Below are 15,395 nucleotides of genomic sequence, written 5' to 3' on the forward strand. Positions count from 1 at the left end.
CCTATCTATGAGTCTGTGGGCTGTGCCCCATTCTTGAGTATGTAAGCTGAACCTCATTCTTGAACTTGTGATCAGAACCCCGTCTCTGCGCCTAATGAGCTGTGCCTATTCCTGAGCCTGTGAGCTGTGTCCTGCTTCCCAATGTGTGAGAGCCGCCAATCTACACGTGAGCTGCAATAACTCATTAGCCTGTAAGCTGCACCCCATTCCTAAGGCTGTGAGTGGTATCTCCTTCTCAATTCAACTTTCAGTTTTCTTTCCAGGGATCTTACGCTGGCATGCTCGTCTGCCGCAGTTGTATTTTCTTCCCTACCAGCTTATTTAGTGTTGGGAAACCCCACAAATCACTGTGAAAATCGCAATGCCTGCAACTCCTACCCCATTCAGCCCCTTTTGCTTCTTCTCCTTCCCTTGAATCAAATGTCCCTAGTTTTGGCAGCCATCTTTGACCACCATTCCACTGTGGTAACCCTCGCCCTCCACAACAACCCCCAGACCGTGTCCAGCTTTTACAGTGGTTTTATCATCGGGCTGGCATATGCCAAAACAATATACAGTGTTCTTCATCATTTCTAATCCTGCAACATGATATGAAGAGACTCTTTTTTTGTCTGCTGATTGGATGTAAATATTCTGATTTAATGACTTTCCCTTCTTCTTTGTGTTTGAGTATATGATCTAATGTATGTTGTTATTTATATTTAGTTTCTTTGCTAATAGGATGTAAATGTGTATATTTGTTCACATATATTGGGCCTCGTTATGATATCGGTGGTAACCGTGCCTGTAATATAGGCACGGCTGCCGCTGGTGTCATTTTTTTCCTGCACCTGGGATTCGGCAATTGCCGGTCAATACGGCCCTGACGGACCCGGTAATTGCCCATTTGCAGGCGCCGGAAAAACGATGCTCCCCATTCCCATTCGGCGGCATAGGGCTGAATGGGAATGGGGAGGTCGGATGCACCGGCACCGTTTATAACGGTGCCGGTGCATCCAACATGCTGTGCTCGCGGGTGCCTCTCTGCCCGCCAGGTCTGACCTGGGGGGCAGAAAGGCATCTGCGAGCACAACTCGTAGTTTGCCGGTCGGGAGACTATGGTACCGGCAAGCTTACTGGTACTGTAGTTCTTGGACCGGCAAACTTATAATGAGACCCAATTGTTTTCCTTATTAATTAATATATGATATATTGCACTTTATAAATTAATGCATTCAATACATTTAAAATATATTCTCCTTTATGATTTGATAGTTATTTTCAAATCTTTGAGATGGGTTTGGACTAATATTTGAATAATAAAATGTGTCTATTGAATTTTCTAAAAACAGTTGGTTCCAGAGGAAGCAATTTGTCGTTGCATTATGGATTTTTCTCAGCTTCTCAGTGAGTAGGGCCTCTGCCTTTTTCGGAAAATTCCACAGTAATAAAGTATATCCTGATGGGCTGCACCAATGTAGACTAGTCTAACCACGTAACAACACTAAGCATGTTTTCTTTACTCTTGATGCCCAGTAACGCATGCTATGCCACAATAATTAACTATATCCAGATTGGTTGCCCCAATGAAGGCCTGTCTATCAACGTAATAAGACTTATCATGTTTGCTGTTCCCTTGATTCCCATTACAAAATGCCATGGTACAGTAAGAATATATGGCTGGACTGGTGTCACCACTGTAAGCCAGTCTTACCACAAAATAACACTTACCATACTTACTTTACTCTTGATCGCCAATAAAAATGCCATGGAACAGTAAGGATACATGGCCATACTGCTGCCACCAACATAGGCAAGTCTAGCCAGGTAATAATGTTTATCATGTTTGCTTTAGTCTTCATACCCAGTAATATAAATGCCATAGTAAGAATATATGGTCAGACTGGCAACACTAATGTAGGCAAGTATGGCCACTCAAAACTTTCATAATGTTTCTTTACCCTTGATGCCCTGGAAAAATGCCATGACATAATAAGAAAATATGTGCAGAATGGCTGCACCAATGTAGATCAGGCTAGTCAAATAATAACACTTAGCATGTTAGTTAAACCCCCTGATGCCCAGTCAAAAATGCCATGTTACCATAAAAACACATGAGCAAACCATTATGTCAGTATAGCCAGGTAAAAAACAATGATCACATCTGTTTTACCCTTGATGTACAGTAAAAATGCCATGCCAGCGTCCAACCACCAATGTAGGCCAATATGGCCACTAAAGAGCACTTGTCGTACTGGCTTTATCCTGTTGATGCCCAATTAAAACACAATTTAACAGTAAAAAAACATGTCCTGGATGCTGCACAAAAGCACCACCCCCCTACAATCAGAGGCCCGCTCCCAGCACAAACGTATTCATAAGTCATCCATTTATCTCATTCATTTGCATGCACATACAACATGCACTCTCTCATTTGAACACACATACACTCTCATTCACACGCGTACATATAGACACAAACCTTCACATACACACATACACACCTGCATACATAAACGCATACACACTTTCTTTTTCTCTTAACTCCTGCATCCAGCTTCCGCGCAGCACGCATGAAGAATTAGGAAGCGCAGAGAGTGTTCTGGTCCCTGCACATGCACGATGGAGCTGGAGCGCCACCCAGGGAGACCTACGTGTTTAGGGAGGTGTAGGATTCTCCCTACGCACATTTAAGCCAACAGTTCCCGAGCCAGAATCCACAATCGGCTGTCCAAGGCTGACTCAGTGTTCTGTCACCAATTATGGTCCCGGGAGGATAGCTCAGCGGCAACGTGCTCGCTTTGGAAGCAAGACGACAGGAAGCAACAGAGGTTCAATCCCAGGGTCCGCGCTTAGAAACCTCTGGGTATTTAAGCACATTATAAATACGCAACTAAGACAAAAAAAACTATTAAGCAACTAAAAAAAAAACTATTCCTGTAACAGCGCCTTGATGCCCGTGGGCTGTGTGAGCGCTTTAAAAATGTAAATAAATAAATAAATGGACGAGCCGCCTCTGCGTATTCGCTGGAACGAGTTGCAGAAAAGAATAAAGTTGTTTTCAGGGAATATTCATTTTCGGTGTGAGCTGCTTCATTCAGGCAGAGAGGTTGAGCTGCGTGCTTGGTATACATGCTTATAGACGAGGGTGCTTGTCATATAGTAGTACAGAGAAAGGTGAAGTTACTGGGGTCATGTTAGTTATGCAGACTTAGAGTGGGTTGCTCAAAGTACAGTGGCGCAAATTGGGTCATGCTTCTTATCCAGGTATACAGTACAGTGTGAGTGAGGTCTTGTTCGATATACAGATTTTGAATGCAGTGTAGGACTATGGTTCCTGCTGGCTATTCATGCTTACAGATGGAGGTGCTGTTTTCAAATGCATAGAGCAAAGTGGAGAGAAAGGGATATTTGGTCCATATACATTAGTACAGAGTGAAACGTGACAGGTGTTGTCCTTGCTATACAGACGTAACAGTGATGGGTTTTGCTTGTGTACAAACATGAGATTGCGATGCAATTACACAGGTGATGTCCGATGTGCAGAATGAATGCAGTGGCCCACCACTCGGGGTGCAGTTGGATGAAGCAGCATGCAGAAGTCAGAGGGAGGTGCAGGCACAGGCGGTCATGTTTGGCATACAGACGTGCAGGATGACAGGAGAGTGGGGTGTCATTTTACGAGCATGCTTGTTACAGAGACGTACAGAGAGGGGTTTAGTTTCACGTGTCATGTTTGGTATATAGCCAGATATAGGGAGAGATGCTCTTTTCAGAAATGCAGTGACGCGACACGGAGTGGGCTTCGGGGTGTGCATATTGAGGGCCAGCGGCACGGTTCTTGTACAGACTCGGAGAAAGAGGGGCAGTGGCAGAGGTTGTATTTCCTGCTCAGACTGTGATGGAAGCACCGTGGAAGGGCCCCTGCCTGGTGGACTGGTTTACAGGCAGGTCCGGTAGTTACAGTGTTTTTTATTGATGTGCAGACTGCGTGAGGGCATGACAAGTGCCGCCCTTTCTACACGAACGTGTCATGAGATGTGGAGACCTGAACTGTACATTTGACAGAGCTGTAGGAAGGGCGGGACAGCAGAATGGTGGTGCTTGGGTGCAGGGACACTGTTAGACAAAGGGGTGCTGTATTCAGAACTAGCGTTGAGGGATGCATTGACAGCGGCCATGGATGTAAATACACTGAGGTCAGGTGCGATATTCAGAGAAACGGGATATGGGGTGACGTAATACGGTTGAAGCGAGAGGGGCCTTGCTTGCTATCTAGTTTTAGAGAGTGAGCTGCCGAGACGGGGTCGTGCTGGGTATACAGAGCTAAGGAATGCAGTGTAGTTTTAGGGGGTATTTGTGGCATAAAAACGTAGAGTGAGATGCACGTTTACGTACACGTTGACGTTGCAGACGTCGTGCCCAGTATACGCACATGCCGAGTGAAGAACAGCGGCAGGTTTTGATTGGTTTACATACTTGGGGTTAGAGGTAGCAATATGGGTTATGCTTAGAATACATTTTAACAGGATGGGGTGCTTTATTCAGAGGTGCAAAGCGTTGGGATTGAGCACTTATTTGGTATACAGGCCAAGAGTCCGGTGTGAGCACAAATGTTTTGTTTGTGCACACCGTGGGGTGTGGTAATGGCGTGCCAGGCTCTCTTGACTGGGGTGGCTCAAGTGGGGCACTACTTATGCAGGGGTGGCATGAAGTATGAGCGCACAGACACATAACGATCATAGTTTCGGATAAGGGGGTGGCACCTGGGGTGGCCAATCAGATTCCAGGGTTGGCATGTGCCACTCCAGGCCGCTCCCTGGACACGCCACTGGGGTTGTACTCGGTATGCAGGTGTATTGAGGGAAAAGATGTGTAATGAATGGACTCATGCCTGCTGTGTATGGTTATAAAGGGTGGTGCATTAACACGGGTCATGCTTGGTTTACGAGTGAGGTGCTGCATTCATACTTACAGAGCGAGGTGCAGCGGCAGGGGTCGTGCTTGTCCAGGTAGTGCTCCAGGGTGTCCCAGCCACCTCCTACTCTCACCATGACGTGGTTTCGCAGAATCTGGAAAACAGACAGACATCAGTGACAGCTAATAACCAGTGCCGTTAACCTACTGTGCAGGTTACACTTAGAAAACAGAAGCCGAAAATTAGTGCTACCTGTGCACAATTCATCCTGCAACTGTGCACGTATGTGAGCATACACCAACCAGTTGTGAATTACACATCCATATAAGCATTGGATCTACCTGAAAATACTGCATCCATCACTTCGAATCCGAAAATGTAGTTTTTTACAACTAATTTATGCGAAATTAAATGCGGGGGTAGACCCCCTCCCCCGCCCCCAAAGTCTCCCGAAGGCCCCTGCATATCCACTCACTTGAATGAATACCCCAACCCCATCTATATTTTCACATAAAGTAGCGGTAACCAAATCGACATTTTAGGATTCGCAGTGATGGCCTGTGCAGCAATGGGGCGGTACCTAAGCATTAAGGCCATTGGTGCGCAGTAACCGATCCATGCATCACAACGTGTTCTGTGAATAGCCTTCCATGATCCTAGAGGTGGATCAGGTCACCTCTCGGCGCACATACATATGTTCAAATATAAACATGAATACATAAGCCTGACTTCCCAAACTGGGGGTTACTTGAGAAAGTAGCCTAGGATATTCCAATGTTTGTGTCTTGTGCATTCCAACTCAATGTCGGTTTTGTGTGCACAGGTAACCCTTCCACATCGGTGGAGTTTACTGATACAACCAGCAGTGTATTAAAGGCTTGCTGGCGCCAACGCCCTTTTAAATGATTACCTCTAGTCGCCACCATCCAACCAGTCACTGAGCTTATCCTGGATGCCTGATACTCCTGCACAGCATCCTCTCATCCTAAATGGATGTCATCCATCTGTTATCCAGAGAGGGACTCTCCTGAGCATTCTCTTCAAGCCTCTGGCCTCTGATGCACGCTGTAGACCTTTCAGATTCTGACTCCGGCTCAACCTAGGCCACACTGAAGGTATGATTCTCCTAGAGCGCAGACTCTTCCCTGGACCTGAAAGGGTGATTCCCCTAGTGAGAGAGGTCTAGAACCTGAGCTCCTATCCCGCATCTGCCTTTTTTGAATGTGGTGTGGCCCTAATCATTACCATCTAGCCTTTGTCCTCAAGCTCTCTTTTGACGTTACCTTACTATTTGAGTGCTACAAGCACTTTCTTTTAGTCTTTATGCCCAGGCGCCTCTTCTGTCTAGCCCACAGGAGGGATCTTAAGTCCTTGTACTTGGGACCGATCACACATTTCCCGTGGTCAGCAACCCTAGTCCCTAAGCTAATGTCATCCCTTACACTTTCCTGTATTAATGTATGTGTCTCCAGAACAAACCTGTGTTTAGCTTCCCCTACGCTTAGGAGTCTAATGGCAATTAACCACTATTTCTTGCCCTCGAGTACCCGTAGCCCATGTCTACTCTGAATGGATAGGTCTCCTAGTCAGCATTGTACAGCCAATGCCGCCAAGAGCCCCGTGCATATCTCAATCTGTTTCCCTCCTGGGTAATGGTCTCAAGTCCCTAACATCAATGGGGGTCATTACGAGTACGGCGGTAAGGGGTTAACGGCACCGGTAAGGATGCCGGTGCCATTAACCCCCTACCGCCACATTCCGAGGTCCCTTAGCAGGAGCCGCTAAGGTACCATAGAGCTAATAACGGGCCCGCTATTTACGGGCCCGTTATTAGCTCCTTCCCCATTCCCATTGAGCCCTATGGGGGCTCGAATGGGAATGGGGAATGGTTTTCAGAATGGGGACTTACCGGGTCCTCCAAGGTTAGAATGACCCGGTAAGTCCCCATTCCGACTACCCGGACCCGGACACGGGTTTGGAGGCAGTCTCCAAACACGTACTGACCCCCAATGTCTTCATTGGCCTATCCCCACCCTTTCAGTCTTTGATATTTGCACTGGCGTTGAGATTAGATTCTTCATGCAGTTATCCTGACCTCTTCTTGGATCACAAGGACATCAGCAGACATTGTACCCCAGTCTTACCCTGACAAAGATGAGGGTGCTGGAATCTCCCACACGGTACTTGCCCTCGGAGACCTTGATCATGGAGAACTGCACCGGACAGGTGCATCGGCTTACGAGGTGCTGGACCTGTGGGTGTCAAACAGATCATGGTAAACAGTGGGGATTGTAAATGGCTGTTTCCAGTGCAAGTCGGCAAAGCTGGGACAAATGAAAGGACCTTTAAGATTCCAGCAAATCAGCTTAAAGGACTGGCAGAAATAACTCATCAGGTGGTCGTTTGCTTGCAGAGAATGTGTTAATCAAGAATTTGACAAAGGAAAATAGCAGGGCCTCGCCTTTAAAAGGAAACATTTTAAAAGGCCAAGAAAAGGGGTAACGCGCATTTTAGGACTACGTTAATGTGAAAAATCCCAACAGTCCATCTTTGCTGAACGGCGGGCAGTCCGGAATCGCACACGCCCAAAGTTGTACATGCATTCGCTTACCCAGTGCGGCGGCAGGCAGGTGGGCTGAGGAGGTAATGCCGGGGGTCACGGTGAGGGACAAGAATGGCGACCATGAGGGGGTGCCATGGAGGGGCAGAGAGGGAAGTCCGGGATAAGCGGCGGTATTGCCGAAGGCATGGGAGTGGGCCATCGCAGGACTCCAGGGTTGCTGGGGGGCCGTCGCCCACATAAGAGAAGTGTGAGGTTAGTGGTGGGGAGGGGAGGTGCCTATGGGGGAGTTGCAGGGGTGGCCCCAAACAAGAGGAGGGCCAACAGAGCAATGGGAGCATTAAAAGTAATTCCCCACAGCGCTAATGCCTGAGCAGGTAAACTAGCCTTTGTCAAAAATGGCCTACAAGGAAATCACATGGAACCCATGTTATTGCATAGTTTTCCTCTAAAGGTGAGCAGGCATTATATAGCAGTGAAGCATTGTAGTCTAAATGTTTGAAGATGGGTTCCAATGGTTGTCAGGTGTGATCTAATGTACATAAACTGTGAGCTAGAGCTGAGAATGTGAGATCTAATGTTCAGGCATTGGGTCATGGTATGGTTGTATTAAGGAAGTGAGGAGGTATGGTTTACTAATGAGCAGTTTACTTGCAGATGTGTATTATTTTTTTAGATGTTATATAACTAAGCTCTGAAGATGTATGATTGCTGCTTGAGTAGGTGTGGTGTATTTGTGACACTGCCGGCTGGTTATTTTTTTAACTGGTTGGTGAAATTGTTTTGACCAAATTAGGCCTAGTGAGCACAATGAATTGTACATTCTTCAAAAATGATGCTTCCAAGTGGTGCACCTTGTAGCACAAAATGCAAGCAAGTCGGGTAAACATGAGATACGTTTAGAATCTGTTCCTTAGCGAAGATGTAAAATGCTCAAATAGGTGCCAGGTCATAAACAGTACCCGGGGGCATGCCGCAGCACACTTTCATGCAGCTTGTGGCTGAAGAAAAAAACACCAGGCACGTATGAACAATATATCCACGCATTGCCACAGTAAAACACATTTTTATGCTGCATGCGCAGAGCGAAAATTACAAAAACTTTTTCAGCAGTATATGCCAGCATTGCCACTTTGAAACATCTGTTCATGATGCTTTTGCACGACGCAAACCACGAGAACTGTCTCAAAAATAAATTCCTGCACTGCCCCTTTCATGCTGGACGTGCCCAAAGAAAATCACGAGCAGTGTGTCAACAATCTATACTAGCAATGTTACTGTAAAATACCTTTTAATGCTGCTGATTGTGCCCCAAGAAAATCACAAGATCTGGTTCGCTTTACTAGGTAGACGCAGATACGTCTATATGTCAGATGGCCAACATTTCTGAATACCATTCTATAAGGCTCGTTTTGATTTGTAGGGATCATTCCCAGCTGATAGTGCAGCCCGTAGTTTGGACATTCTGGGTGTACCTGCATGTGTGCACAATCTCCCCAGGTTGCAGGACTTTTTTGGCATTCATCTCCACCGTGCACAATGCTCTGAACATGAACACTGTGGTGAAGTAGCAAGGTGCATGCCATTGTCATTCCTGACACTTGACATTGCAACTATTCAAAGTATGCCGGTTTGTAACTGGTACAACAAAACCAGGCTCCCATGAAAAATTCAAAAGAGTCTAAAGATCCATGTATTACTGCAAGAAATGCTACCTCAAGTGTATGGGGTGTGGACCTACACAGTTGCCCCATGCCGCAATGCGTTGAATATGCAATAGAGTAATATTTATGGGGAACACAATTTCACTGAAAATGTTACTCTACAATTGCCTTCAAAAGGATGTCCTTCTGTGTCTTGGCTGCGTGTTGGCACAGTCATAGGAACGCAGATTGCTTTTTCAACTTTACTGAACGTTAGGGGAGTTTTCCTAAAGTCTACCAACAGTTGAGACTCTTTAAAACTATCCCTTGGTATGCAGGCCCCAATAAGTCTGTACTGCCCAAAGGTTTGGAGGAATGGCTGAGCTGCCAGGCTTATTTTATGAGGAGTATATGAGCTGTAGGTCAGTACAGAGAACCCAGTAAATGCATTAGTCCAAAGAACCTCTCACACACTTGTAGTTATAATAATATATACATTTATTTTATATACACAAGGCAAAGGTAAGTAGATACTATTTAGGCTAACCAACACACATAGAAAACATAAGCAACACTTTTTCAGGTAAATACTTAACTAGTGGTGGCTTGCGCCAGCAACAAGCACAGTTCAATGACATTTCAACTGCTTCAATAGTAGTGACTTGCACCAGCAATGAAATCAGTAAATGACAGTTCAGTTATATGAAAAAAAGGGTTATTCAGCACTAGCAACAGCAATCAGTAATTTAGTAATATTTTTCAATAAGGTTAATGCTTTAGGGGAATACAAACGTTGGTAGGGACCCTGCAAAGGTCTCCCTCTAGACGCACAAGCTGTTAGGCCTGGGCAAGGGGTATGGGTGACCACCCAACCACCTTATATCTCACTCCAGTCACAGTGAAGCGACAATTCGGCTTGAGGAAAGTACTACTTGAGCCCCACAGAATCTTATGAGTATTGAAGAACATGCAGCTGAATTCTTTCCTGTGCAGCAGCGATGAACCCGGTCACCTGGTGCCTTGACCTGGTGATGAAAAGAGGGACTCTGGAAGGGATGTAGCAGCACCAGTTGTGAGAAAGGACCCTCAACAAGGATTTCTTTGGTCTCCCAAGTCGGTCTGCAGTTTTGGCGCCTTTTTGCAAGCTCCAACAGTGAACGCTTACCGCACAGTCGATCCACCTCAATTCTGAAGTCCTGCACTCTGGTGAGGGGACTTTGAGGAGGGGGATCCAACTGGAGCTCACCAATTTTCTAGGAGGATTAGTTCATGGAAAGACGATGTACTGCAATTGGGTTGGAGGTCCCCTGATATGGACGGTTGGCAGCCCTGGAAGGACACAACATGTCAGGGAATGGCTCATTTATCAGCTAGTCTAATGGTATTACCCAAATTGACCTTTTACTATTGACCTAATTATAGTGGTCCTAATTGACCTTTATATTATTTTAGCTATTTTATATATGTCATGGGTTGGTTTTGGATTATAAATAATATAAGGGGATTGCAGGGGTTTTTGGATTGGGTGAGGGGTTCGGGGGGGTTTCCCCCCCGCATATATGTCCTAATTGACCTTCTAAATTAGGTCAATTCTCCCGAGGTCAATTCTCCCAAGGTCAATTGTGAAAAGGTCAATTAGTATGCAACCCGTCTAATGGCTAGTTGGTCTCACCAGCCAAAGGGAAGGAGTTGTCCTCTTCAGAGCTCCTCTGTCATTTCAGAAAACGGGGTCAGGACAGCAGTGGGCTCTTCACAGTTACTGCAAGGGTCTGCCGGTATCTGTGGTGGTCTTCTGCTTTGGATCTTCTGTTCCAGTGGTCGACTTGCCTTCTGCCTCAGGAACCTCACTTTTTATCAGGAATTCCCATTCATTCCAATGCAAACTCTCCCTGCAGTTTACAGAAATGGGTTGGTGGCTGTCCAATCAGGTCAGCCATCCCACCAGTGGAACTAGTTTCATTCAGACACACCAGCAGACAAAGGACAGGGGAGTTTTGGACTCCTCCCCTGCTTCCTGTCCTCAAAGACACACTGCAGCTTTGGTAGGTGCACAAAGGGTTCTCGCCAAAGGCAAAACTCACATCAAGACCTCCCACTCCCAGAATGTCAGAAGAAGGGCTAACAAAGAACAACCCCATTAGAAATGGCAAAAAACGAAAGGAGCCATCATGTTAGAACAAAGGTGACCCTTTTGTGCATAACCAGGGTTGTGAGTAAAGCCTGCGGTAGAAAATTGTAAGCCTGGTGTGAGTAAGGGCAGTGTTGGCGCTGCAGGGTGTTAGCGCCGAAGGGGGTGAGTGACGAGACGAGACCTGAGTGTTGAGAGCTGGGCTGTCCCAGTTGTGGACCAAGTGGCGGGGCCTAATTTGATTCATTGCTCTTTATCGCAAAAGGCCAGAGTCTGATTACGATAGTCATTTTGCTGCTGATAGACTGCAATACACTGTGCTCCCTTCAATCCCCTTTACCCCCAACCAGGCTTACTAATCCGCTCTCGAGCCTCCTAAGTAATACTGAAGGTCAGAAGGTCTTGCGGACTGGCAGGGAGGAGAGGACGACGAGGAGCAAACCGAAGGTAACAGGCCAGAGAGGGGGGGAGCCTCGGACTATGCGTGTTGCTTAAGCTGTTCGGCGTGCTTATCTGCCCAAAGTGACGAGCAATCTGTACACCACAAATTGATCTTGATTAACCTTAACAGAACAATCCCACTCCTTACCATCGCTTGGGGGTGTAGTGTATCCTCTTTCACACTAGACAATCGCAATTGCAATCTGTAAGACCCTGGACACATTCCTTTTTAGTGTCTCAAACCATTGATTCTAATATTGATTTTATCAGTCAAATTGCTTAAACTGCCATGAAGTTTTGAATTAATGTGATTTTATAACATGGTTCTTCAGCTTAATGTTTTATGATGTATTTATGAAGTAGCATGGAGGTATTATTTGATTTTTAGAGGTTTATATTGGAAAACATTTTAATATTCAAAGTTGCAACCTAATTTTTTTAATTGTCTACATAATTATTGTTTACTACCGGATCACCCCATTTTTAACCATTTTATAACATGACAAAACGTAAGGCATCTCATCCGATTTCATTTGGTGCGGAGATTAAAAGGGCACATAAAACGATGGAGACCATAGAGGATGTAGAAGTCTTAATTATTGAGATTGAGGGCTTCCTCCATGAAATAAAGGCCCTGACCTCTCGGACAAAATTAACCCCCAATAGCACTAGCACCATGGCGCCACATAATTGCATATTAACCACTGATGACACAGAAGTTTTGCCTGAACATATTGCTCCCGTCCTCAAGACCACAATTCAAACCCAGTCCCATAGCATTAGGGTCCAAGAAAGACAAAAGGACCATCTGGGCGTTTACGAAGTGGGACCGTTTGACGGACAAGAGGGAGGGAGAAACATTGCTCTCCCAATATTTTCAGCCGGCGAGAAAGGGTAGCAAGTTATAGAACTGCACCCAATTAATAAATATCCCCTGTCCCAATCTGGTGCATTAAGTCATATTGAACTGGACAGCACCTTAGTTACATCTAAGAGGGCTCCAGAGACAACTGAAAAGGGTGAACCATTATTAATCCGTAAGGGGAAACGAGGTAACGCCCCACGGTCCCCCAAAAATGCAGAAGATGGGGAGTTAAAAATTATGGTCCCCACAACAAATAGTTGTGGTGTCTTGGCTGAAGGCCCCCATGGAACAATCCTTAAGGAAACAGCCAAGGAGCTGGATGTTCATGCTAGACCCATGAAGGTGGCAAAAATAACTCATCAGACAACCATTGGGCGTAAAAGCTGTAAAATAGGATTTGAAAAAGGGACCCAAACAGAAATTATCCCTGATCCTGCTGTTATACCTCAAGGGTCCGGGGATGCAGATGATCGGAACCCGGCACGGGTTCCTATGGGACCTATGGCTAAGATATATGAGAAATTGGAATCATTCATGAGTGAACACTTTGCCAAAATTGCTGCAGATATAGCCTTGTTAAAAAATGAGAATGCACGACCTACCAGCCGTGGAGTACCAGAAATCACAGACCCCCCAAAGTGGTGTAGTGACAACTAATCACCCTGCTAGGCCTTCCAAGGTGGCGTCGGGCTTGTTTAGCAAACCACAGCACAAAAGTGTGATCCAAGTAAGCAGTGGGGGAGATGAGAGAGGCTCATTTGGTACCGCACCTCATAATAATATTGGTAACCAGTAAGATCTGAGCAAAGGGTTAGGGGCACAACAGGAGTTAAGAGGGCCAACATTACCCCATTGGCCACCAAGTTCAAATAATCTCCCGCCCCCTTGGCTATGAACTTCAAATGCCATACATGTGGGGCCTTTCGGGGGGAGAAAATTCGAAGTGTCAATGTAAATGAATCTGTAACTAACAATGGTCCATCCCTCACCCTGCACAATGTGGGGAGATTAACCCCATGATCTTATGAATTAGAAGATTCACTCACAAATAAAGTAATACATTATCTTAGATTTACAAGGGGATGTAAATCTATTATAAGAAGGGACATGGCGAGCTGTATGAGGTACGTGCCTTATAATAAAAAGGAGGACACAATAGTGGTCTATTTAAAAGGTGAGTGACTAATGAATGGGCTATTGGCTATAGTCCCACAGTTATCCACCCCCGGGCTCTAGATTATCCATTATGCCATCACCCGCCATTCGACCTAAATCTAACCAGACCCATAAAATGCCATCCCTGTTAGGAGCTATCACACAAAGGTTCGGGAGGTCATACAATGAATGTGGTGGGAGGGACTGTATGTACCTCGAAGCCGTGGATTGACATAAAGAGACACATGACCAGAGGCCCCAGCCCAGAGAGATAGTAAGAGAGATCAGCCTAATTTCATGTAACATAGCGGGCCTTAAGAAACCCCTGGTTGATCCAGTCTGGTGCGACTGGATTCGTGAGTTTGACCTGATATGTTTCCAGGAAACTTGGGAAATGGGTCCCATCATTTTTTAGGGTTATTAGGTCCATTGGGAACCAGCCCTGGAGGGGCCAAAAGGGAGACCATTTGGGGACTGGCTATTTGGATTAGTACAGCCCTAGATTTTCAAACCTCCAAGGTCGACTGTGGGTCCTGGTCTTGAGCTCTCATGGATCTAACCCCATATCACTGTGTAATGTGTATAACCACGTAGGTAAGATGAATCGTAACAACGTGACTGAAGAGATTGGGCTTAGAATAGAGACTAGTCTGAGCCAAGATAAAGTCAATCACCATGTAATACTGTTGGGTGATCTAAACCTGCAAATAGAACCCCTGATGGATTTAGAGGGGGCTTGGAATGACTTTGATGAAGCGTGGGACATTCCAGCTGTAGTACCACCCAAAATGGGGAGAACCCACTTGATGGCCCTTTGCTGTGCCTCCAGGCTATTGAACCTGGGGCTAAGGCCTTGTAATGGACGATTTCACAAAGACCAGCCGCCTAAATATATTTTGTGGGGAATAACGGAACCTCTCATATTCATCATATTTTTCTTTCAGCTGCACTATGGGGGAAAGCCCTTGATTTTGAAGTCACACATACCCGTGGCAGTGACCATCGGCCCCTGACACTGAAGCTAAACTGGCAGATTGGAAAGGGGGAGGCCTCTATTGAAAACCATAGCCTCTCTGTACATTTAGAGGGTGTATCCAAGCAGCAGGTTAAATGGTCAAGATGTGACATTATAGAAGTGAAACCGCATACATATGAAGCAATTGTTCCTGTATTCGAAGCAATTGTTACAATGGAAGCGGGGGAAGTCGAAATGTTATCCTCCTTTAAAGATCTAGTCAAGATCATCCAACCCTTTTTCTCTAAACCAGGAAAAAAGGCAAAAAAACATACTATCAAAACCCAACCATGGTATGACGAAGATTGCAGGTTGGCAAAATCTGACGTATTTAACTGTCTAAAAAATCGTCACATGCCAGACAAATTCACGTTGAGAGCTCTTAGGGCTTCCTATAAAGCTCTATTAAAAGGAAAAAAAGATGATGTCCGCTCGGATTGGGAGAGGATGCAGGTAGCAGCGCAAGCAGGGGATGTCGGTACATTTTGGAAAATTCTGAGTGGCTCAAACGAAGGCATGGGGGGGTGTCAATACTGATATTAGTCCATCTATGTGGCTGACCCACTTTTGGGATTTGTATATTATGGGAGAAAAAGCTACTACGATGGGGAGAGCAAGCAATAGTGAAGAGATAACTACCATCCAACTGGAGTTGGAGGACGTAAGAAAGGCAATATCCTCACAGAAGCGG

The 15,395-nt window shown here is 45.7% G+C and overlaps 1 protein-coding gene across 2 annotated transcripts in view; it reads right to left on the reverse strand.

The window, feature by feature from the left end:
* The window catches only part of GAS2L2 (growth arrest specific 2 like 2), a 255,990-nt gene that overhangs the window by 104,495 nt on the left and 136,100 nt on the right, over window positions 1-15,395 (reverse strand). For both annotated transcript variants that reach the window (XM_069614921.1, XM_069614922.1), the window contains exons 3-4: window positions 7,042-7,149; window positions 4,955-5,051 (exon numbers count right to left, since the gene is read on the reverse strand). In XM_069614921.1, coding sequence (XP_069471022.1) covers window positions 4,955-5,051; window positions 7,042-7,149 — 205 coding nt within the window. The remainder of the gene's footprint in view (window positions 1-4,954; window positions 5,052-7,041; window positions 7,150-15,395) is intronic.

The sequence above is a fragment of the Ambystoma mexicanum genome, chromosome 9 (assembly GCF_040938575.1).
Source record: "Ambystoma mexicanum isolate Mex_15411 chromosome 9, UKY_AmexF1_1, whole genome shotgun sequence".
Taxonomy (NCBI): domain Eukaryota; kingdom Metazoa; phylum Chordata; class Amphibia; order Caudata; family Ambystomatidae; genus Ambystoma; species Ambystoma mexicanum.